General features: G+C 36.0%; 1 protein-coding gene across 2 annotated transcripts in view; it reads right to left on the bottom strand.

Moving 5' to 3' along the window:
* The window catches only part of LOC110465765 (regulating synaptic membrane exocytosis protein 2-like), a 96,779-nt gene that overhangs the window by 55,414 nt on the left and 13,660 nt on the right, over window positions 1–27,705 (bottom strand). For both annotated transcript variants that reach the window (XM_021521838.1, XM_021521839.1), the window contains exons 2-5: window positions 15,472–15,685; window positions 10,389–10,424; window positions 6,051–6,724; window positions 3,264–4,048 (exon numbers count right to left, since the gene is read on the bottom strand). In XM_021521838.1, the coding sequence (XP_021377513.1) occupies window positions 3,264–4,048; window positions 6,051–6,724; window positions 10,389–10,424; window positions 15,472–15,685 (1,709 nt within the window). The remainder of the gene's footprint in view (window positions 1–3,263; window positions 4,049–6,050; window positions 6,725–10,388; window positions 10,425–15,471; window positions 15,686–27,705) is intronic.

Below are 27,705 nucleotides of genomic sequence, written 5' to 3'. Positions count from 1 at the left end.
GGCCTCAAACCCAGGGCACTTGAATTGGTGGAGGGTTTAGTGATCCTAGATGATCAGACACCTTGACAACTTGAATTGGTGGAGGGCTTAGTGATCCTAGATGATCAGACACCTTAACAACTTGGCCACATGCATGGTTCAGATAAAATGTTAACACGAGACATGTTACCCTTAAATTTCACCACTGTAGACCAACATGGACTCATCCAGATCAATACATGGTAGAGTTTACTAAAGTTACATTATAGGGGTGGAAGGGTTGAGTATCATCGAGAATTTTGATGTGTCTTCTTAACAGAAAAATCTTATTCTTCTATATAGGTAGAAATACGTCTTTTAGTTTTTATTTCAGAATAGTTCATTAATAATACCTATAGTGACACTATGACGGAAATGACACAGCTATATACATTTTTATAGGTATATTTATACGTTTAGATTCTGTTCATTGCGTGATGATGCAGGTAATTAGCGCCAATTAAAGCTTAATTAGTTTACACACATACCACATTCACTTATAGATCAGAGTATGTATTTGCTTTATCGCTGATCCTATATTTTTTGTATGTAATTTGACGACCTCATTAAGTAACACATTGATCTAGCTAAAAATGGTTTAATAGAGAGTGCAAATTAAAGGCAATGGTCAAATATACATGTAAGAATATTCCTTATCCAGTAAGTCTTCAGTGCTTGTCCAATGTAAAAATTTGCACCGTCAATCAGTCACATTTGATTTTTAACTCAAAATTAATTCAGATTTAACTGAAACACTCAATATTCAGTCAGTTTTTAATAACGTCAATATTTTAGCTTAATTATCCAAACAGTCCCATTCAGACTTTTTTTAACTCCAACACTCAAATTCCGTCAGTTTTTAGCTTAAAAAGTCAAATGCAGTTTTTAAGTTTAACTCCGAGTCACATTCATCAAGAGTTTAAGTGAAAAAGTCACATAAGTAAGCTTTTAGCTCAAACATATACTCAATTAGTTTTCAAATTCAAAGTCATAACCATTTTTTTAGTCAACTTCAGTCAGCTTTGAAATGAAACAGCTATAAACAATCATTCATTAATTTACTAAACATTCATATTCAATCATATTTTTTACTCAAATATTTACATTCAGTGTTATTTTTGGAATTCAAAGTCATATTCAGTGAGTATTATTTGGTTTGTTTGTGGTTTAATGTCATCACAAAGCTAATTAGGTGATATACGATGAAGACCGTTGCCATTAGAGAGACACACATTTTTTTTTTTAGGGAAGTTAGAAAAGATTTGGTTTATTTATGTTATTATGTTATTGTTATTATGCTATTAACAGCTATTGTCATTTAAGAACGTGCCAGGTTTTGCTGGTGGAGGAAAGCCAGAGTTCTCGGAGAAAAAAACACCAACCAACGGCCAGTAATCTGGCGACTGCCCCACTAAGGCCTCGAACCCGCGACCCAGTGGTGGAGGGCTAGTGGTAGCGGAATGTCAGACGCCTTAACCAGTTGGCCAACGCAGTAAGAAAAGACCTAGATCTAAAGTTTTGCAATGGGGGCCAGCAGATCAATTGAAGTTTCTTTGATGTCCCCTAAACAGAAGACGTACGTCACCCAGGGGACAAACATTAGTTGCCTCTTACTAAGCTCACAGTCAGCTGAATTCATCTTTTAATTGATTATAGGGGACTGATGGGTTCGTTGACTGATATATATTGACTGATTGATTGACTGACTGATTGATTATTGGCTAATTGGTAGATATATTGATTGATGAATAAATGACCGGTAAATCTTCTTACTCGTTGATTGACAATCTGATTAATAGATTAACTGACAGATTAATTTGTTTGATTGATTAACTTGATTAATTTAATTGGCAGATTAATTGATTTGATTAATTTATTAATTGATTGATAGATTGGTTGATTGATTAGTCAATTGGTTTGTTGAAGTACATAACCCAGCATGACACCTCACAATATTTCTTTGATCTTATGATGGGTTTATTGTATATAACTTATCAATGGCAATTTGTTCAACATGTTGCAGTTTTTGTTGTGGCTTCATAAGTTGAATTTTGTCATAAAGATTCAATCACTGAAATATTTTGAAAATCCTATAGTTCTAAACGATGCATCGCTTCACGTCTTTATTAATTATTTTAGTTTCTTAATTTATTCATAATTTTAGTTTCTGAACAAAACACTGCTTCAAGTGTTGGCTTCAACTCTAGTTTCTAAATCATGGATCACTTCAAGTGTTAACTTCAATTCATTGGGGTTTTTTTAATTCATCAAAATATCTTGCTTCAAATATTTTCAGCATATCACAATATATGACTTTAAATGCTTCAATACATAACAATGTATTGCTTCAGCTATTCTCAGATAAAGCTTCAAACTGAGTTGCTTCAATTCCTGCAATGAATGAAATTATAAGTTTTTCTAGTATTTGAGCATATCTCAAGAGTTTTGCGAGAAGTAATGGGACACCTATTTCTTAACCCTATCACCACTGTAGACCATAATGGACTCATCCATATCAATGCATGGTAGAGTTTACTAAAGTAACATAGGGGTGAAAGAGTTAAACTCTACATATTTTATACCTTGAGTATCATCGTGAACTTTGAAGTGTCTTCTTAACAGAAAAATCTTATTCTCTGCATCAACTTGTTCATGCATAGTTGCTTCAAATGATGAAGCAAACTATGCTTCAGGGAGTTGTAAATTGTGTTTCTAGTCGATAAAAATCACTATCTTGACTTACACACAAACTGTTTAATCTAAATGATGAATTTTGTAGCTCATTATAAACAACAGTGCAATGTTAATTATAGCTAATTATAGAATAAGGCAATATAGCAAATTCTCAATTTTATATGTAATCCCTGATTTATTTTACGAATCCACGACGGATAAAAACAACATTAGTTGAAACAAACAAGAGAAATCCATATAAAACATTGTGATGCAGGCTCTTGTAATATTGGGTCCGTTCTGACATTGTATATTCCTTTTTTTTTAGATTTTTAAAAATCTTCAAAATACAGTAGTTGCCCTGAAAAAAAATTATGCATTAAAATCTTAAGTAAAAATTTAAAATGGACTTACCTTTTTTTATAAGTTCTTAGATCCAGCATTGAAGAAATATTTAATAAAAATCCAATTTGTTTGAAAATAAACATAAATAGCAGGTATTAGGTGACCTTGACCTTGGAATAAACACACAAAATAAACCGGAAGTAGTTATAAAACACTATACTCATCACCTTTTTCACTTATGACGCTTTCAATTTCCAAATCCGGTTCTTCGCAGCTGGAGCATTCTGGTGTGGAGCGAATCTCATCGTCGGAGCTACTAATGGAATGCTGTTGCAATTTTTTACCCCTTCGGTGTTTGTGGGGTTTCGGGGGAGGCGGTCTGGCACAGTCTGAGGGGTCTGAGCTTAAAGAATCATTCCTAGACATGGATATATCCAATTTTCTACTGCGGGAGTTACGTCCCGTGGCGGCGGTACTGGGATCTAGATGTTGTTTTTTATCGTGGTATTTGTCGTGATCTACTTGTTCTTCCATTACTGTTGGGGAATCCCCTACTCGCTCAATACGTATATTATGTCGGTTTAGACTTGGTGATCGTACATGGGAATTATAAATTTCCGGTTCTTTCCGTCTTTCACGTGTATCTCCCGTCGTTGGTGACCGACGGTCTTTACTACCACTACCAAGCCTATCACGGGGATGCCTATTATTTAAATGTCTAGAGTTCTGAGTATTATCACGCGAGTGTGGTGACCCTCCGGGTTTACTGTGAGGGTCCCGAACTCTTCGCTTATCATTTTCAAGAGAGTCCAACTTTTCTCTTGAACCTTTATTATCTTTATCTGCAAAGTCGTAGATATTCAGGTTATCTACCGGCGCTGTCTGTCTATCCTTGCGTTTATCACCGGGTCCGTCCCGTCTTCGTGACCCCTCTTCCCAATCACGGGGGTCACGATTCGACCGATCCTCACGTCCATCCCTGGTCGATCGTCCAAGCTCCTCCCTGGAACCCCTGAAATAATGAAAATGTAAGTAGTATTTATCAGTTAGATTTTCATTTTAGAGCGCATAAAAATGCCAAGAGTTGTTTTGGAAAAAATGCCAAAAAGTAAGAGCACATTAGGGAGATAAGAACGGGAAAAGGTCTGAAGAGCTCGAGGCAGCATCCCTGAAGCAGAAGTAAAAAAAGACCTGCTGATACTACAGGGGACCCCCGCTATGTTCGGCTCGGGCTATTTTATCATGCTGCGAAATACAGCCCGTTTATTTTCCCCAAACCTGTACAGGTTGGATCACCAGAGCTGGTGTCTTGTAATAAGTAGACACTGTCGAAAAGAAAGAGCGTCCAGAAGACAGAAACAAAATACCGGTATGTAAAGTTCTCTAATGTTGCAATATGGGTACCAGATCATTTTAGTCTCTGCAATAACCCCTAAGCAGAAAACAAAAGAGGAAACCCACAATTCTGCATCAGGTACCACAGTAGGAGCCTCCTACCATCATGCTAGGGGTTTATACAGCTCTATTCTGTCCCTAAAACCTAACCAGATAAATAGCTTAAACAATTCTCCTCAATTGGGTATCCTGCCTTGACTACCTGACCTCAATCACTAATTTAGGTATAAAGCTACCTACACATTGCAGAATTGCCAAATTCTCCAATTTTTGATTGACAGTTAAACAAACAAATCAGCAATAGGTTTTACAGACAAGTGGTCTTTATAAACAAATGGTCTAGACAAGTGCAAAAAACGAAAAGGAACAAGCATCTTTGGAATCCTATGCCCATGGGTGTCAATGTAACAAAACTAGGTCCTTATTTTTCAATGCCTCCACTAGGACGTGAACCTGTACCTCTGGTTTTCATCACATGATGACTTGTTATTTTGAAAATATATTACTTGAACAAACTTTAGCATTGCACATAATATATAGGGAACAAAATACTCTTTATCAGGACTTGTCTGTAAAAGAAATCACTTGAAATTTACATAAATATCATGTGACCTTGAAAATAGGTCAGTGTAATTAATTTCAACAATTTATTAGCCATTCACTCAAGCAAGTAACCGAACAAATACTACCAAGTTGTGCATGTCAGTATATTCCATTGTTCCGGAGAAACTATTTGAATTTGTTAATACATATCACTCCTTTGACCTTGAAAATGAGTCAAGGTCATTCATTTGAACAAAAGCCTGTTGCAGGCCTTTTATTAAAGTAAAGCAAACTAGACTGGGCCAATCAGCCGTGCCCATGTAGCTCAATGTGTAGAGCACCCTGGTCCATCGAGAGTTCAGAAGGTCCCGGGTTCAAATCATGGTCTGGCTATGCAATTCTGTTTCTCCTGTTACAAAATTGGCGAGCATGTCAAACCTTGTTTCAAGCACTGGGTGAATGTATGCTTGGCAAGGAGATACATGAATCAGGGTTGTAAATAGTTGTGTCTTCAGGCGGGGGCAAAGACTTAGAAAAAGAAGGGAGAAGTGTAGCAGAACTGGATTGTGTCAATCGCTGGGGACCATGCATGTAGCTCAATTGGTAGAGCGTCTGTCTAGAATTCGGAAGGTCCCGGGTTTGAACCCGTGTCTGGCCGTGCTTTTGTCTTTCTCCTGTTGCAAAAGTTTGAACTATTCTAAAAATGTTCACATTCCTATTCATGCATGGATCCTGTTCCAATGAAGTAGGAACTGAATGTCAATGGATATAAATAATAATTTTTCTTTTGCCAAAACTAAAGTAAGGTAGAGGTGATAAATTTCTTGGATCAGAAAAATGAAGCCTTTTCTAATAAACAAAGAAAAGGATGCATTCTAACAAGTGAAAATAGTTTACTCTATAAACAAAGTGTCCAAGATAGAAACAACAAAATCTCTGCTTGTCAATCTATTAATTAGTAGTTATTCTACTCCTGTTTGAAGTCCTATTTCTCTTTTATTCTACTGTTTTTATAAGAATTCAAGCAAGTTACGATGATTGTATCTATTCAATAAAGTTAAAAAAACTTTCGATACCTTGATCTTTCTCGAGATATTTCCCTTTTCCTATCCCTGTCGTCCATTAGTCTATCGACATGTGCATCACGTGGATCTCGCCGTTTATCATCCGTGTATTTTCCCTTTTCCATGTGATCTGGGTCCCTAGACTGGTCACGAGACCGAGGCTCACGACCTGTGTCCCCTCGCCGGTACCGAGATTCCTGTTCAATGTTTCTCCATTCTTGAGCATTAAAACGTCTGTCTGTCTCTGAAAGGCGAGACTCACTGTGGTGGCGATTGGCTGCTGGGGAGCGGTCCCGGGTTCGACCCCTCTCCGAGGGTAAATGACCCCTGTCACGCGATCCTTTTTCTTTGTCTGCCATGTCTGGAGTAAGATTTTGAGATCCTGATCTATCACTATGGTTTTTTGGTGCATCCAAAGAAAACTGTCTCTTGAGTTCTCTCCCTTGCAAACTTCCTGTCCGTACAATTTTGTGACCCTTTTTATCCTCCGAATTCTCTTTATCGGGACCTTCCCCATGAATCTTCTGACGTTTTTCATTTGGGGGACTGATGTTCTGTCCAGCTGGCCCCTCTCCCTGTGGTAGATTGTCCAGTTGGACGGGTTTGGCCATGCCACCATGATACCACTGTCCAGTCTTGGCCAAAATGTCCTGCTTCTTCTTGCACATGTTGCAGGCCCAAACCATCTGTAAAACAAAAGACAGGAAATTATCAACTTATCAGGCCGTTAATATCTGTGTAACACCATCTACACACAATCGCTGACACTTCAGGCCAACACAATTTGTAACACCATAAACACTAACTTCAGATCCACACCATCTGTAACAGAAAAACTTAAATCTTTTACATAATTTATTAATGTATACATATCAAACGAGACTCTTTCTGCAACCAGACATATACAAATAGCTTAAAAGTTTATTACCAAAAAGATAATATAGCATTAGATACTGCGAAAGTCATAATTTTGGAGGTGCTGAAAACACGCAAACATTTAGAAATTAAAGTATTCAAATAATTCAAATATTTACATACATGCTGTATTATATCACAAATTTTAATGACAACTATTATGCTATTGTGTTTGAACTCCACTATTACCAGGTAAGGCCCAGGTAAGGCCCATACACTATGCCCCTGCCTTAATCCTATTTCCTTGACCCACAGGTGCACTATGCCATATTAAGTTAACGCCCCTTCACCCATTCTAGAAGAATAGTCATATTAAGATTTATTATCATGATTACTTTTATCATCCAACATTTGAAAAAGTGACCCATCTAGCATGAATTAGCCACTCAAGGGCAGTTAACCAAATTAGTCAATTAATGCAACCAGTACAATATGAGGTGCCTTTAACATGGTGGTAACCAATGTTCCTATGGTTAGTACCTCCACATTTGTACCTCTCTTTACATTAATTGTATTAGGTGTTCTATTTCATAGTGGGATGGTACTTCAAACAGCACTCAGTATATTTTTCTAAAGTGCTACTTCTCTTAAATATAACTGCATACACTTTCTTCATTCTTTTCAAGCTATGGTAGTATTTTATAAGATTTATCCCTTATTACTCCTTCTGGGCCCCAACTTTTACCCTGGAACCTTAGGTTGGCCACATACTTTGATATACACAAATTTTAGTCCCTCTTTTTCCAATGTCCCTTTGTACCAAATAAAGTTTTAAACCCTTCCTTCATACTGAAGGCGTAATCTTTCAAAGATTGATCAATATCTCCCCTATTAGGCCTTCTCCCTCTGCCCCTAAATAGTCACACCTTCCTTTGATACGTACACCGACTGATCCTTTTCACTAAGTTAACTCAAGATTTAAGTCTATTAAAGATTCACATTTAAACCTTTTTCTTAGCCTGTTCCTTTGAAGGAGATGCCTTTTGTATACATAAAGTTAATTTCCTCGGCCAACAGATGTTTTTCAAACAATAGGGTTAAAATAATTTTACCAACACTGGAGGAGTAGTCCTTGAAAAAAAGTAATTCCTATTTAAATACTAAATATCAAATTTACTATCAAACAGGTGGCAGATGACGCACGCTATAAACTCACTCGCCTCAAGAGCAAACAAAATCAATCTGACATCTGCAAATATATATAACAAGACGTCACTGACTAACAATACAAAGCTGCATGCAAAAACAGATAGTCAGAAAGCATAATGAAATTATACATCACTCTAGCAAGTTTTACCTACATATTTCCGATTGCACATTTTTTCAGTAAATATTAACGAAAGTATTTACCTTAACACCCTAAAACATAACGATAAACTTATTTGATTTATTTTTCCTATTGGACCATTGTGTGACAGTTTGATAAACGACCTATCAGAAATGAAGTCTTCCCATGAAAAGGTACAGATAACCTGCCCAACCACTTTGGTTTTCTCGGAGTATTCCTGTTTCTAATTCCCACGATAAAATTCTCTGTACATGAATACTTCCCTTGTGGTTAACAAGAGTGGTCAAAATCAATTGAAACAAGTACTAATTGTAATGGGGGACTATTACAAAAGTCCCCCAAACTGCCCCCAATAGTCAAATAGATGCATCAGAAAAGGATCGCAATGCAATAATACACCTACAATGTACAAACTGAATTTGAGTGAAATCGAACAATTTCTAAATTTCAACCAATTAGAAGCCTCTGTGTGGTTCTATGACAATGAAACATATGTGGTTGAACTCGCAGTCCCTTAAATACCCCTATATACATCAATTTTCATCAAAATTGGACTATATCTAAATTTCGACCAATTAGAAGCATGTGTGGTTGCTATGGCAATGAATCCTATGCGGTTGAATTCACAGTCCCCTTATACCCCTGTATACCAATTTTCATCAAAATTTAACAATATCTAAATTTTGACTAATAACTTATTAATAACTTCCTTAAAGATCCCTTTCCCACTGCACTGCCATTTTCTCTATATACAGTAACCTCCCCTTAACTTCTGTCCTTCACTTCCGTTTGGGATACATAACTGTAGCACTGTTAGCTAGGCCAGAACACATCCGTTGACCTGGGTAGCTCATTTGGTTAGACCAATAGTATAACAACCTGTCCACTGTTTGAATCCCAGTCTGGCCTCGCTTAATGTTTTACTCTCAGAACACTTTTGTTGATCATATATTTTTTATTTTATTTTCATTATTTTTTCGTTTAAGTCCCACAAGGTATGGTTTCTTATCAGAAAAGATTTATCAACGTTATAGTCATGACATAAAAAAACAGTTTCCAATGCATAAAAGTTGGAGTTACAATTTTTGGCAGTGGTATGGGATCCTTACTGAAAAAGAACTTTGTTAAATGTGAGAAATAAAATTATCTAAAAGGGCTATAATATGAAACTGTGATACATGCAATAAAGATTTCAGTTTAAAGTCAGAAGAAAAGTGGTGATGAAAAGTTTAAACAGATAAAAATTCAAGCAGACAGAAATTTGAAGAACAATGAAAAGAGTCCACCTGTGAAAGTGACTGTTTCTTTGTATTGACAGCACATATATTAAAATAGATCCCGTAACCAGCCCAATGGGCTACATGTTAATTAATAATTCTTTGTTCGTTAACATAAATCTTAAAATCATTGAATCGTTAATGTCAAATATCTCTGAGATTTTTCATTAGAGTACCTGATGTCTTTCACATGTGTATTTAATTAATAGATTTTAGTTTTAATTACACTTTTGAATATTAATTTCATATTCTGCAATATCTTGATTGGTAAGTTAACCTGTGCTATATAAGCATATCTTTGGTTGATTTTTACAATTTGCCATATTGGCAAATTTGTATATGATCGAGATACAATTTGTGTTTTCAGAACTCCTGAAGTGCAACATGAGAATTCATACTTTATCAGTAGTGACATTTGATAATTAAATAATTAATTTGATTATTATGACATTTTTTTTCTTTCTAAATTTATCTGTGAGATCATCTATGATTCAATTCCAAACATAACATTTTATGTATGTTTTTTTTTGTATTTTTTTACAATTAAAAGTTAACCACATATAAGATGAGTCTGTGACTCAATGTGTTATCAAATTTAAATAAATCCTATTGTGTTATTAACTTTAATCTCACTAAGATCCTATCATGTCTGTTTTAGTAGAGGAGTAGTTCAGTGTACCGGTATATATTTTGAAAAAAATTGACTTGCTTAGAAGATCCTTTGTAATACTTATTATTGATAGCCTAAGTAGACTTTCCACACCCACTCCTAATAATTAAACAATATGACACATATTGTCTTTGAAACAACATATTATTTTTCATTTCTTCTTTTTTCATTTTTGTGCCAAATCTGTAATATATACTTACCACTGGTGTTTCTGTTTTCGCCCCAGGGGGAGGTTTCTACAAATTTAGGAATGAGGAAAGTTGAGGACATATTACTACGGGAAAGCAGAGAGTCTGAAGCCGGCAACCTAAGATGTTGGCTATAACATATTTGCAGGGCTAAATATTTTAAAAGCTTCCCGCATGAAAATCAATAAGTAATATAAGGACTAATGCTGTACATATATATATATATATATAGGATGGGAGCGTGGCCTTTCACCATCAGCAGACTGGTTCAGCTATAGTGTGTATATGTGCATGCACAGTATTCACGTACTAGTACGGGAATCAGCTTATTATCAACAAACATCCTCATAAAATTTAAATATATTTCATAAATATTTATACAAATTATCATGAAAATGTCACTAAAAGATTTACTTCTGCAGTGTACATTCGTGGCTAAATGTCAATAGTTGAGGACATTTTTTAAGCTGAAATTTAGCATGTTGACATATGGCGATTTATCATTATTAATCATGATAGATTACTCTACATACTGCAGAGAAAATATTCCGGAAACACTTCAGTTTAATATATATACCAATCAAGGATGACTGGTTTCAAAACATAAATCGTTATTTCTTATTTCTTTCAATGCGATTTTTCAAATTTAATTTTTAATGCAACCCATCGTCCTCAATGCTAATCCCTACTTTTTTATGTATTACAGAATATCAAAGAACATTAAACAATACCTAACAATTTAAACCATACTAAACCACTTAAAACCATATAAAACAACTTTAAATTATACTAAACCAAATAATAAACCATGGAAAACCATAATAAAGAATTTAAAACCATACTTAACCATTGAGAAATATAATATACCACATTAAACTATACCAAACCAATTAAAACCATGCTAAACCATTTAATCTAATGGTAAACCATATGGAGTTATATTAAACCATTGTAAAACTGTACTAAAACACATAAAAATATGTACCATTGAAAACCAAAAGTATTTTATTTCTAAATTTCTAAAATTAATGAGACCAGTGTTTCTGCCAAGTGGAACATATGAACGTTGAGTATTTTCCCTACAATACAGTCCACCATTACTTTTGTTATTGAGAAATAAACAAACAATTTGTATAATGAAGTAAATAATTCTTGTATAACGGTGTTTGGGAAAATGAAATTTCTGGTTTAACAGAGTTTGGAGAAAAAAATGGATCACACGTATGATACATGTGCATCGATGTAAAACTATCTTCAAAATTATCTTTAAACTTTATTGACATGTACCTAAAATTTAAAATGATTTACCTTAGGAAATAGAGTAAAAACGCCAATAAGATACATTAATTAAAATTTTATAAGCAGGATTTAGCTATAGGCAAAGTGGATAGGTGTTTTCTGATATACAAGTGGTTATAAGATGGGCAGGTTTGTAATAGACAGGTGTCTCTTTAGACAGGTGTTTTTGATATACAAGTAGCCATAATAGGCAGGTATGTTATAGGTAGGTGTCTCTTTAGAATGGTGTTTCTGATTTACTAGTGGTCATAATAGGCAGGTACATTATAGGCAGGTGTCTCTTTTGACAGGGGGGGTTTGTACAAGCAGTCAATATGCAGTTATGTTATAGGCAGATGTCTCTTTAGACAGGTATTCTTGATATACAAGTGGTCATAATAGACATCTATGTTATAGACAGGTGTCTCTTTAGACAGGTGTTCTTGATATACAAGTGGTCATAATAGACATCTATGTTATAGACAGGAGTCTCTTTAGACAGGTGTTTTAATATACAAGTGGTCATAATAGGCAGGTACATTATAGGAAGGTGTCTCTTTAGACAGGTGGGTTATGTACAAGCAGTCAATATGCAGGTATGTTATAGGCAGATGTCTCTTTAGACAGGTGTTCTTGATATACAAGTGGTCATAATAGACATCTATGTTATAGACAGGTGTCTCTTTAGACAGGTGTTTTAATATACAAGTGGTCATAATAGGCAGGTATGTTATATACAGGTGTCTCTTTAGACAGGTGTGTTATGTACAATAAGGCATAATGAATAACAGGTGTGTTCTAAGCAGGTGATCTTTTTAGACAGGTGTTTTGATATACAAGTAATCATAATAGGCAGGTATTTTAAAGGCAGATGGTCTCTTAAGACATTTTTTTTTGTGTGATTTGCAAATAAATCAAATCAAGTGGTATCAGGAATACCAACAAACGTATTTACGGATGTTTAAAGAGTGGATAACGCTCCTATTATAGGTCAGAGTGATCTCGAGTATAACACTTGAATATATATGCTGTATCGTTACCCTTTCACCCCTATGTAACTTTAGTAGACTCTACCAAGCATTGATATGGATGAGTCCATTATGGACTACAGTGGTGAAAGGGTTAATGGCTTAGCCTATTGCTCATTGATCCGGTGATCACTCTGAGCCATAATACCGATTATTTTAAAGCAAAAAAACGCAGTTTGCCGGAGAGATCAATGATTACGGTATTCACTGCAGAAGCTTTGTCAACAAAAACAGGTGTACATAGTTCTTTTTATTTAATAGTATCTAGGGAAATCAAATTAAAATTCCTGCAGTGTAATTTGTTAACAATATTAATGCTTAGTATTTCTAGTGCTGTTATTTTTCTATGGACAATATGTTTGGATATAACGTATATTATTCAGCGGCGTGGCCAGATTTAAGCTGATTGGGTTGGGTACAGATGTATGCAGCTCTAGATCTGCTGGGATGATTTGTAGTGGGAGTTGGACAAATCAATACCTGGACAACAACTCATGACTAAGAACAGCCCTCCCCCCAACCATAACTCACAATCAATATAAGTCTACATTAACTGAATTAAGTCCTTTAAAGATGGACCCCCATATCCCCTTTTAGGCTCCCTCCATCTGCTCTGCAGGGGACCACAACTTTCATTTTTAGGCCCTTGATTGCCCAATACTTAATAGAGTAAACATTCCTTTTACCATATATTATTTATTGAATAGTCCATGAAAAGTTAAGCCATATTTCCCCTTTCAGGCACAGCCCCTCTCAGTCTTTCTCCAATGGGGAGGGTGCTAAATCATTCAATTATACTTATTGTTGAATTATATTGGCCCGTAATCCATGACCAATTTCACGCAGGTCGAAAATCCCTTCACTTGTTATGTACTCATTCAAACCCTACTTATCTAAACTGGACCTGTCCAGTCTTTGATTTGGTAAGGTTCAAATGTGACTTTAGGGGTAAATGGGTTGAGAATTTGTCTTTTAAAGATTATATCTTTATTTCCCAGCTGGAGTTCTTATTCTGTGAAGGTTGAATATTTGTCCTAATAAAGGTAATTAAGTTTGATTTATAAGGTTTAACGTCCAGCTGTTATCAGCTATAACAGTTGGGTTGGGTTGTTAAGGCTTTTATGTCCTTAATCAACAGAATAGGGTCATTTAAGGACGTGCCTCCATGTATTGTGTATTAGGGTGCATGTGTATATGCATGCTTGAGGCAGGGTATGTTGTTGTAATTGCCTCCTTGTGATAGCGCGGATCGGATGCCGACTTATAGTGCTATCCAACTGAAATACCATAACAAAGGCACCCTACATAGCATTCTGCCCGGTCACATTATACTGACAACAGGTCGTGATCAACCATTACCCGAAATGCTGAACGTTAAGCAGTGAATAACAACTAACATTTTTAAGGACTTAAGTATGTCCTGGCCTGGGGACAGAACCCATTGCCTTCCTCACCTGGGCAAAAGTTCAACATCAAAGCCAAAAGTAAGGTGTTGCCAAGCAAGGTGCTAGCAAACAAAAGGTAGTTAGAAGTAGAGAGAAATTAATGCAATGAGTGCAGGGGGTTCTCACACTAGTTGCCTCTTACAATTATGCAGTGGGTAACAGCAGATTCTTTTCTCAATCCCCGACCTGCAGGGGTACGGCTATAAGACCATTTAGGGACGTATCCTCATGTGTGTAATGTACACCTGTGTACTGGAGGCAGAATGTTCATAACTTTAAAATATGATAGCGAGGTTCCAAGATGAATGTCACATATTCCAATCTCAAGTGAGATCATTTTCAAATTCAAAAGTTGGAAAATAAACTAACGAGAGTTAGATTAAAATGACAAACAATGGTCACAAAACATGGAACATTTTTTATCACAATTTCTATGAACTTGAGTGATAAATATCATTATTTTACAAACTACTAGTCAGTCATTCTCGATATTCAGGGGTTACACTCACTTTCGCTCTCTACACCCCTAGAATATGTTATAGCAAATTTGAAAGCACAAAGATAGCTGTTTGATTGGTCTTAGGTAAAAAAAACTGACCAATCGCTAGGCTGATACCTGTACTTTGAAGATTACAAAGGAGTGACACCCGACTGTCAATTGTTACCGTTACATGACCACGAGATACTTTTAATGAACATCAAAGGATCAAACTAGTTTTCTTGTCTCGTCAACAAGGCGTTGTACACCGAGCCTTCAATTTTGCCATAACAAATTCCAGGGGTGCAGAGAGCAAAAATTAGCATAACCCCTGGATATCAAGGATGCTAGTCAGGCAGCACAGGAATTGGTTTGAAGCGATTATAAAGTCTGCTAATTAATATGCAAGAGACCGAGCTTTTTTTAGCTTTTTATTCTATTTTCCTTTCTTAATATGTTGACCATTTTTTTAATGTTTGATTTGAATTAGTTCTGCGTGTCTTTAAAACTAACTATAAACAAAATTTAAGCAAAAACAATAGCAATAGGTCATGGCTGATTGTCCATAGTTGAGGAACACAAAGTCAGAGGGGGATATTGTTCAAGATTCTCGTTCACTGTTTGAAAATTTTAACAGATATAAGAGACAGAAGGTTTGAGTAGACTGGTTGATTACAACTTATGGTTAAAGAACACTTTATGAACCCTATCATCCCTATGTTACTTAAATGGACTCTACCATGATTAGTAATGGTAGAGTCCATTATGGTCCACAGTGGTGACAGGGCTATTAACAAAAGACAAGTGTGGTACAAACTCTACACTACTAAAGCCCGCGAAAAGTAATGTTTTTAACGTCTGCTCACCTTGTTAGGTTTTAAAGCCATTCGACCTCCACATCGGGCACATGATCGTAGGTGACAGTAGTTGCATCGATGTCCGACTCCATCGGCAAATTTCGTTTTGTGACATATTTGACAAATGGCACCTGTGTCCTGATTTGGAGGTCCGATCTTCTTGGCCTCTTCGTTGACCTTTTCCACTGAGACTTTAAATGTGTCCAGATCGGTCTGCATTTGCCTGTAAAACAAAGAGTTGAATAAGGTAAGTATTTGACTTGTGGAGGGTTTTTTCCCGATAATACGTACAAACTGTTGGAGAAAGTCACATCACAGAAAAAATAACGTCAGCTGTCAAAATCACTCCTGATTGTAATGGTGGCCGTTATGATAACTACCTCCCGCAGTAGTGAATGATGCTTTTTGAAGCTAATTTACTGTTTGTAGCAGCATAACACACCTATATGTATATACAAATCTTTCAATATCCCAATTTCGAACAATTAGAGGCCTTGGATATGCAAGTGCAATCAAATATTGAAGAGATTTAAAAGAAGTTCTTCAACAAATTCTACCTTTATAGACCAAAGAATACTGTCAATATAAACTAGGATGAGACAAACAACCCACGACTAAATATAACACGTTAATTGGTATATGTATCTAAATAATGCTCAATTGTTTTCTAATAATTCCAAAAACCCGTTTAAAAATACTGATTTTAACACAAATGTGGCAATACTGGTCCTAATAGTGGACGGTATATCATATTTATCAATCAAAGACTTTTATTGAGGTGAATATGTGTGGTTATAATGGACCTTAAAAAGCCATGTTAATCATGACAAAGGATCTTGTACACATGCAGGTCTACTGCAGATGTATAGGAAGACCAATACTGTTCCTAACAATAGATTTTATTACACATGTATAGATGTATCTGTGGGACAATTTGGTCCTTTGGTTGACCTTAAGCACAAACACAGGTAGGGCAACAGTACTGGTTTTAATGCCAGATTTAATATTAATAATAATTAATTAATAAAAAATTATACCGTTCTATCACAACCTAGGTCGTAGATCGTCTTAATACGGTTCACAAATTATTATCTGTGGTTATGGGGCCTTTGCAACCCGCCAATATCTATCTTAACTTCCTGGGAGTGATCTATTTATCAATTACTGACTTGTGTTGAGGTCAATATAATTCTCTCTGGTCCAGATCATTACAGATTCAACTCAACAAAAGTCCATAATTGTTATAAATATTAGAAGGTAAACAATGTTTTAATCATTAAAAAGGGGAAAAAAAAGTATGAACATTGTACGGAGGAATGTATTGCAGGAACCATAATTGTGACGTTACAATTGAATTGACATCATAGAGTGAATATTGACCTGCTCAATCTACATCCTTAAACGATACTGGTCGTAACAGTGAACATTATACACATATAAATAGTTATATACATTGGAAAATACCGGTCAAAATGATAGACTTTTAAAATACCTGAATAAATATACCAGTATGCTGGTATTTGCTTCTCAAATACATGCTCCTTCATCCTTTCACACAAACTAACTGACCAGCTGAATGCTTTCAGAATTTCAATATGAAAATTGACCAGGATTCTAGATGGACAGATGCAGCTGTGTTTATTTAAATCATGTTTTCCCTATTTTTCAGTATTTTTCTCCGCATCAAACAAATTCAAAGTCCATAATTTGTATTTTGTTTTTGTGAAATAGTCCAATTTCTCCATATCAAATATTTTCAAAATCAGGTTTTTCGCATTGTTTCCATATATTCTCCATATAAAAAATGTGGAGTTATGCATAAAATATGAAAAAAATATTATAAGTGCAGGCATAAAGATGGACAATACATACATAAAACTAATACAGATACACATGGGACAAAACTGGTCCTAACACTGGACGTAATAGCAAGGTAGGAAAACACTGGGCGCAGAGATGGACATTTTATACACTTGTGAAATAACACTGGTCCTGTAAATGGCCTATACAAACAACTCTGATGATATTAATCGTAGAAAAGACCTGTACAGCTATGTTACCTTGATCAATATTTAGATTACATTCTCGATCAATAAAACATTCACAATTAAGATATTACTACTGTGATGCTAGGATGTGAGGCTGTCCCTTAGCTAGAGGCCACTGACGCTGATCAATGTCAACAGGTGCTGTTGTCTATACAAACATACCAATCAATAGCCCTCACTATCCTATAGGGGATAATACACTGTACTACAAGGGGGAGGATAACAATGCTATGGTCAAGGGATGATGCACTACAGCATGGGGGTGATATCCTACAATCCAGGGAGGATATCCTACAACACACACAGTCTGATGATGATATACTACAGTCCAGAGATGATACCCTCCAGTCTGGTTATGATATACTGCAGTCCAGGGATGATATCCTACAGTCCAGGGATGATATACTATAGTCTGGTGATGATATACTACAGACAGGTGATGAAATACTACAGACAGGTGATGATATACTACAGTCCAGGGATGATATACTACAGACAGGTGATGATATACTACAGTCAGGTGATGATATACTACAGACAGGTGATGATATACTACAGACAGGTGATGATATACTACAGTCTAATGATGATATACTACAGACAGGTGATGATATACTACAGTCTGGTGATGATATACTACAGTCAGGGGATGATATACTACAGTCAGATGAAGATATAATACAGTCGGGTGATGATATACTACAGTCTGGTGATGATATACTATAGTCCAGGAATGATATACTACAGTCTGGTGATGATATCCTACAGTCTGGGGATGATATACTACAGTCTGGTGATGATATACTACAGTCTGGTGGTGATATAAAACAGTCTGGTGATGATACAGTCTGGTGATGATATACTACAGTCTGGTGATGATACAGTCTGGTGATGATATACTACAGTCCAGTGATGATATACTACAGTCAGGTGATAATATACTACAGTCCAGGGATGATATCCTAAAGTCCAAGGATGATATACTACAGTCTGGTGATGATATACTACAGTCTGATGATGATATACTACAGTCTGATGATGATATACTACAGTCCAGGGATGATATATTACAGTCTGGTGATGATATACTATAGTCTGATGATGATATACTACAGTCTGGTGATGATATACTACATTCAGGTGATGATAAACTACAGACAGGTGATGATATACTACAGACAGGTGATGATATACTACAGACAGGTGTTGATATACTACAGTCTAATGATGATATACTATAGTCTGGTGATGATATACTACAGTCCAGGGATGATATACTACAGACAGGTGATGATATACTACAGTCCAGGGATGATATACTATAGTCTGGTGATGATATACTACAGACAGGTGATGAAATACTACAGACAGGTGATGATATACTACAGACAGGTGATGATTTACTACAGTCTAATGATGATATACTATAGTCTGGTGATGATATACTACAGTCTGGTGATGATATACTACAGTCTGGTGATGATACTACAGTCAGGTGATGATATACTACAGTCAGGTGATGATATACTAGTCTGGTGATGATATACTACAGTCTGGTGATGATATACTACAGTCTGGTGATAATATACTACAGTCTGGTGATGATATACTAAAGTCTGTTGATGATATACTACAGTCTGGTGATGATATACTACAGTCTGGTGATGATATACTACAGTCTGATGATGATATACTACAGTCTGGTGATGATATACTATAGTCTGATGATGATATAAAACAGTCTGGTGATGATATACTACAGTCTGGTGATGATATACTATAGTCCAGGGATGATATCCTACAATTTGGGGATGATATCCTACAGTCCAAGAATGATATCCTACTGTCCATAGATGATATCCTACAGTCCATAGATGATATACTACAGTCTGGTGATGATATACTATAGTCCAGGGATGATATAGTACAGTCTGGTGATGATATACTATAGTCTGGTGATGATATACTACAGTCCAGGGATGATATCCTACAGTCTGGTGATGATATACTACAGTCTGGTGATGATATACTACAGTCTGGTGATGATATACTACAGTCTGGTGATGATATACTACAGTCTGGTGATGATATACTACAGTCTGGTGATGATATACTACAGTCTGGTGATGATATACTACAGTCTGGTGATGATATACTACAGTCTGGTGATGATATACTACAGTCTGGTGATGATATACTACAGTCTGGTGATGATATACTACAGTCTGGTGATGATATACTACAGTCTGGTGATGATATACTACAGTCTGGTGATGATATACTACAGTCTGGTGATGATATACTACAGTCTGGTGATGATATACTACAGTCTGGTGATGATATACTACAGTCTGGTGATGATATACTACAGTCTGGTGATGATATACTACAGTCTGGTGATGATATACTACAGTCTGGTGATGATATACTACAGTCTGGTGATGATATACTACAGTCTGGTGATGATATACTACAGTCTGGTGATGATATACTACAGTCTGGTGATGATATACTACAGTCTGGTGATGATATACTACAGTCTGGTGATGATATACTACAGTCTGGTGATGATATACTACAGTCTGGTGATGATATACTACAGTCTGGTGATGATATACTACAGTCTGGTGATGATATACTACAGTCTGGTGATGATATACTACAGTCTGGTGATGATATACTACAGTCTGGTGATGATATACTACAGTCTGGTGATGATATACTACAGTCTGGTGATGATATACTACAGTCTGGTGATGATATACTACAGTCTGGTGATGATATACTACAGTCTGGTGATGATATACTACAGTCTGGTGATGATATACTACAGTCTGGTGATGATATACTACAGTCTGGTGATGATATACTACAGTCTGGTGATGATATACTACAGTCTGGTGATGATATACTACAGTCTGGTGATGATATACTACAGTCTGGTGATGATATACTACAGTCTGGTGATGATATACTACAGTCTGGTGATGATATACTACAGTCTGGTGATGATATACTACAGTCTGGTGATGATATACTACAGTCTGGTGATGATATACTACAGTCTGGTGATGATATACTACAGTCTGGTGATGATATACTACAGTCTGGTGATGATATACTACAGTCTGGTGATGATATACTACAGTCTGGTGATGATATACTACAGTCTGGTGATGATATACTACAGTCTGGTGATGATATACTACAGTCTGGTGATGATATACTACAGTCTGGTGATGATATACTACAGTCTGGTGATGATATACTACAGTCTGGTGATGATATACTACAGTCTGGTGATGATATACTACAGTCTGGTGATGATATACTACAGTCTGGTGATGATATACTACAGTCTGGTGATGATATACTACAGTCTGGTGATGATATACTACAGTCTGGTGATGATATACTACAGTCTGGTGATGATATACTACAGTCTGGTGATGATATACTACAGTCTGGTGATGATATACTACAGTCTGGTGATGATATACTACAGTCTGGTGATGATATACTACAGTCTGGTGATGATATACTACAGTCTGGTGATGATATACTACAGTCTGGTGATGATATACTACAGTCTGGTGATGATATACTACAGTCTGGTGATGATATACTACAGTCTGGTGATGATATACTACAGTCTGGTGATGATATACTACAGTCTGGTGATGATATACTACAGTCTGGTGATGATATACTACAGTCTGGTGATGATATACTACAGTCTGGTGATGATATACTACAGTCTGGTGATGATATACTACAGTCTGGTGATGATATACTACAGTCTGGTGATGATATACTACAGTCTGGTGATGATATACTACAGTCTGGTGATGATATACTACAGTCTGGTGATGATATACTACAGTCTGGTGATGATATACTACAGTCTGGTGATGATATACTACAGTCTGGTGATGATATACTACAGTCTGGTGATGATATACTACAGTCTGGTGATGATATACTACAGTCTGGTGATGATATACTACAGTCTGGTGATGATATACTACAGTCTGGTGATGATATACTACAGTCTGGTGATGATATACTACAGTCTGGTGATGATATACTACAGTCTGGTGATGATATACTACAGTCTGGTGATGATATACTACAGTCTGGTGATGATATACTACAGTCTGGTGATGATATACTACAGTCTGGTGATGATATACTACAGTCTGGTGATGATATACTACAGTCTGGTGATGATATACTACAGTCTGGTGATGATATACTACAGTCTGGTGATGATATACTACAGTCTGGTGATGATATACTACAGTCTGGTGATGATATACTACAGTCTGGTGATGATATACTACAGTCTGGTGATGATATACTACAGTCTGGTGATGATATACTACAGTCTGGTGATGATATACTACAGTCTGGTGATGATATACTACAGTCTGGTGATGATATACTACAGTCTGGTGATGATATACTACAGTCTGGTGATGATATACTACAGTCTGGTGATGATATACTACAGTCTGGTGATGATATACTACAGTCTGGTGATGATATACTACAGTCTGGTGATGATATACTACAGTCTGGTGATGATATACTACAGTCTGGTGATGATATACTACAGTCTGGTGATGATATACTACAGTCTGGTGATGATATACTACAGTCTGGTGATGATATACTACAGTCTGGTGATGATATACTACAGTCTGGTGATGATATACTACAGTCTGGTGATGATATACTACAGTCTGGTGATGATATACTACAGTCTGGTGATGATATACTACAGTCTGGTGATGATATACTACAGTCTGGTGATGATATACTACAGTCTGGTGATGATATACTACAGTCTGGTGATGATATACTACAGTCTGGTGATGATATACTACAGTCTGGTGATGATATACTACAGTCTGGTGATGATATACTACAGTCTGGTGATGATATACTACAGTCTGGTGATGATATACTACAGTCTGGTGATGATATACTACAGTCTGGTGATGATATACTACAGTCTGGTGATGATATACTACAGTCTGGTGATGATATACTACAGTCTGGTGATGATATACTACAGTCTGGTGATGATATACTACAGTCTGGTGATGATATACTACAGTCTGGTGATGATATACTACAGTCTGGTGATGATATACTACAGTCTGGTGATGATATACTACAGTCTGGTGATGATATACTACAGTCTGGTGATGATATACTACAGTCTGGTGATGATATACTACAGTCTGGTGATGATATACTACAGTCTGGTGATGATATACTACAGTCTGGTGATGATATACTACAGTCTGGTGATGATATACTACAGTCTGGTGATGATATACTACAGTCTGGTGATGATATACTACAGTCTGGTGATGATATACTACAGTCTGGTGATGATATACTACAGTCTGGTGATGATATACTACAGTCTGGTGATGATATACTACAGTCTGGTGATGATATACTACAGTCTGGTGATGATATACTACAGTCTGGTGATGATATACTACAGTCTGGTGATGATATACTACAGTCTGGTGATGATATACTACAGTCTGGTGATGATATACTACAGTCTGGTGATGATATACTACAGTCTGGTGATGATATACTACAGTCTGGTGATGATATACTACAGTCTGGTGATGATATACTACAGTCTGGTGATGATATACTACAGTCTGGTGATGATATACTACAGTCTGGTGATGATATACTACAGTCTGGTGATGATATACTACAGTCTGGTGATGATATACTACAGTCTGGTGATGATATACTACAGTCAGGTGATGATATACTACAGTCTGGTGATGATATACTACAGTCTGGTGATGATATACTACAGTCTGATGATGATATACTACAGTCCAGGGATGATATATTACAGTCTGGTGATGATATATTACATTCTGGTGATGAACTTACAGTCTGGTGATGATATACTACAGTCTGGTGATGATATACTACAGTCCAGGGATGATATACTACAGTCTGGTGATGATATACTACAGTATGGTGATGATATACTACAGTCTGATGATGATATACAACAGTCTGGTGATGATATACTACAGTCTGATGATGATATACTACAGTCTAATGATGATATCCTACAGTCTGGTGATGATATACTACAGTGATGATATACTACAGTCTGGTGATGATATCCTACAGTCTGATGATGATATACTACAGTCCAGGGATGATATATTACAGTCTGGTGATGATATACTACAGTCTGATGATGATAAAACACTACAGTCTGGTGATGATATACTACAGTATGGTGATGATATACTACAGTCTGATGATGATATCCTACAGTCTTGTGATGATATACTACAGTGATGATATACTACAGTATGGTGATGATATACTACAGTCTGATGATGATATAATACAGTCCAGGGATGATATACTACAGTCTGGTGATGGTATACTACAGTCAGGTGATGATATAATACAGTCTGGTGATGATATACTACAGTCTGATGATGATATCCTACAGTCTTGTGATGATATACTACAGTGATGATATACTACAGTCTGGTAATGATATACTACAGTCTGGTGCTGATATACTTTAGTCTGGTTATGATATACTACAGTCTGGTGATGATATATTACAGTCTGGTGATGATATACTACAGTCTAATGATGATATCCTACAGTCTGGTGATGATATACTACAGTCAGGTAATGATATACTACAGTCAGGTGATGATATACTACAGTCTGATGATGATAAAACACTACAGTCTGGTGATGATATACTACAGTATGGTGATGATATACTACAGTCTGATGATGATATCCTACAGTCTTGTGATGATATACTACAGTGATGATATACTACAGTCTGGTGATGATATACTACAGTCTGATGATGATAAAACACTACAGTCTGGTGATGATATACTACAGTATGGTGATGATATACTACAGTCTGATGATGATATCCTACAGTCTTGTGATGATATACTACAGTGATGATATACTACAGTCTGGTGATGATCCTACAGTCTGGTGATGATATACTACAGTGATGATATACTACAGTATGGTGATGATATACTACAGTCTGATGATGATATATTACAGTCTGATGATGATATACTATAGTCTGGTGATGATATAATACAGTCTGGTGATGATATACTACAGTCTGGTGATGATATATTACAGTCTGATGATAATATATTTCAGTCTGGTGATGATATACAACAGTCTGATGATGATATATTACAGTCTGATGATGATATACTACAGTCTGAGGATGATATACTACAGTCTGGTGATGATATACTATAGTCTGGTGATGATATACTACAGTCTGGTGATGATATACTACAGTCTGGTGATGATATACTACAGTCTGATGATGATACACTACAGTCAGGTGATGATATACTACAGTCTGGTGATGATATACTCCAGTCTGGTTAAGATATACTACAGTCTGATGATGATATACTACAGTCTGATGATGATAAACACTACAGTCAGGTGATGATATACTACAGTCTGTTGATGATATACTACAGTCTGGTGATGATATACTAGAGTCTGATGATGATATATTACAGTCTGATGATGATATCCTACAGTCTGATGACGATATACTACAGTCTGATGATGATATACTATAGTCTGATGATGATATACTACAGTCTGGTGATGACATACTACAGTCTGATGATGATATACTATAGTCTGATGATGATATACTACAGTCTGATGATGATAGACTACAGTCTGATGATGATAAACACTACAGTCAGGCGATGATATACTACAGTCTGGTGATGATATACTAGAGTCTGATGATGATATATTACAGTCTGATGATGATATCCTACAGTCTGATGACGATATACTACAGTCTGATGATGATATACTACAGTCTGATGATGATATTCTATAGTCTGATGATGAAATCCTACAGTCTGATGATGATATACTACAGTCAGGTGATGATATACTACAGTCCAGGGATGATAGATTACAGTCTGATGATGATATACTACAGTCTGATGATGATATCCTACAGTCTGATGACGATATACTACAGTCTGATGATGATATACTATAGTCTGATGATGATATACTACAGTCTGATGATGATATTCTATAGTCTGATGATGATATCCTACAGTCTGATGATGATATACTACAGTCTGATGATGATATACTATAGTCTGATGATGATATACTACAGTCTGGTGATGATATACTACAGTCCAGGGAATGATATAATGTACTATATATTTTTTAATGGTTGTTGTAGAAATGATGAGGAAGAATATATCATTTTATAAAGTTTTTACTTGTAAAACATCTGAGGTATAATTCATTTATAATACAAATGTTTACCTTCACTTTTAAAGATAATATCAGCATATAGGGGGACCTATTCAAAATGGTGCTCTTCCTTATTATCAAGTGTGACATCATTGGAACCTAGCTATGTACGCCAGGCTATTATTTCCAGCATTATTTGTGCTGTGGTACGTACTTCATAAAATTTCAAAAATTGGAAATTTAAAGGTTTCCCATTTTGATTGAACACCATAAATATATTTCTTATGTATTGCAAAATCCACCGATATTTTCATTCCTGCTTTGCATTCATGATAAATATGGAATATTCTGACATCATTCTAAAATATGTAAAGGAAATTGTTAACCCATTCACCCCTTAAGTCACATTTGAACCTACCCAAATCAAAGAACGGGCAAGTCCAGTTTAAATATGTAGGGGTGAATGAGTTAAATATCCATGTGATAGTGTTTTATTGTAGAAAAGTTACAGATGCTTTGAGTATTATATAGTCACCAGATATTGTTTGTCAGTTTATGCAAATTCTGTTACAATTTGATGACAGTTATTAATTCAGTAACAGTTTTGGTTAGAACTCTGATGGATCAAACCGAGAGAAATAAAAACAAATTCTTTCAATGCAGGAAAATCTGTAGAAATAAAATGAAAAAAATTATAATAAGATATTATGTTTAATACATCATAAGTGAAAAATACATTTTTAAGACAATTCTCACCAGAATCAAACTAGCGTGTGCCAAAGAGTGAGACAATAAACAGTTTCTCCGAAATTGACACATGTGTATACATATAGAGATCTATCGGGACGCGCCAAGAATGCTGATTTACCACGATACGGACCACACCAACATAAAACTAGGCGAGAAAGGACAGCTTCAGAACAGCAATGGTATTGTGTGCGTGCCAAGCCAAGTCTCGGTCCGCCCCCTAGGGCAGTCCTGGATAACATCATGGACAATCTACCACCGTAACTTTATCCAACCACGACACCGAATTATCATTTTAATGGCAGTTCAATACAAAATAACTGGTGAAAATATCTAAGTGTCTGTAATATCCGAATCCCACATCATATCCGAATATAGCTGAGTCGGCAAAATGTAAACAATATTCTATAGTTTAGCTAGATTATATTGAGATGTTTTCCTGTTTCGAATAACCTTATTTGTCCTTAAATTGGTTTATCCACTTTCTCTAAGCATTTTTTTTTGCCAGTTTAAAAAAATCATCATCACTACCAATTCTTCAATTCAAACAAACTAAAATAATTGGTAGTGAATTCTTGTTGTTACAACATTGAAATTTTTACTATTGAATTTAAAAGAATATATATTCATACAGAAGAATTTTTTGTTTAATAAATTGGATTTAGTAAGTTCCCGCAAAAACATGCATAGACAGCCATATACTGACATGCTACAAAATAATAGGTATGAAGTAAAGATATAGCACTCCATGGTGGGTGCTGTAAGCACATATGAAATTTCAGAAAGATCCATCAAGTACTTGAGATATAGCAAGAACAAACTTCAAACAGAGCTCCACCCCTTACCCTAAGGGGTCATACCCACCATTTATACAAAATTGAGTCCCCTTCACCCAAGGATGCTCCAGACTAAATTACGATACAATCCCTTAATCCATATGGTAGAAGAAAGATTTGAAGTCTTACCTCTATTTCCCCTATTGGGCCCTGCCTCTAGGGGGGTCAGGCACACTGTTTATACAAAATTGGTTCCCCTTCACCCAAGGTGCTTCATACCAAATTTTGCCAAAATCCTGTCATTGAAGAATTTGCTATATTTCCCCTATTGGGCCCCTCCCTTCTGCCCCCAGGGGGGG

The sequence above is a fragment of the Mizuhopecten yessoensis genome, unplaced genomic scaffold (assembly GCF_002113885.1).
Source record: "Mizuhopecten yessoensis strain PY_sf001 unplaced genomic scaffold, ASM211388v2 scaffold11101, whole genome shotgun sequence".
NCBI classification, from domain to species: domain Eukaryota; kingdom Metazoa; phylum Mollusca; class Bivalvia; order Pectinida; family Pectinidae; genus Mizuhopecten; species Mizuhopecten yessoensis.
Note: the sequence above shows the minus strand (reverse complement) of the source record. Positions and strands in the feature narration are given on the sequence as shown.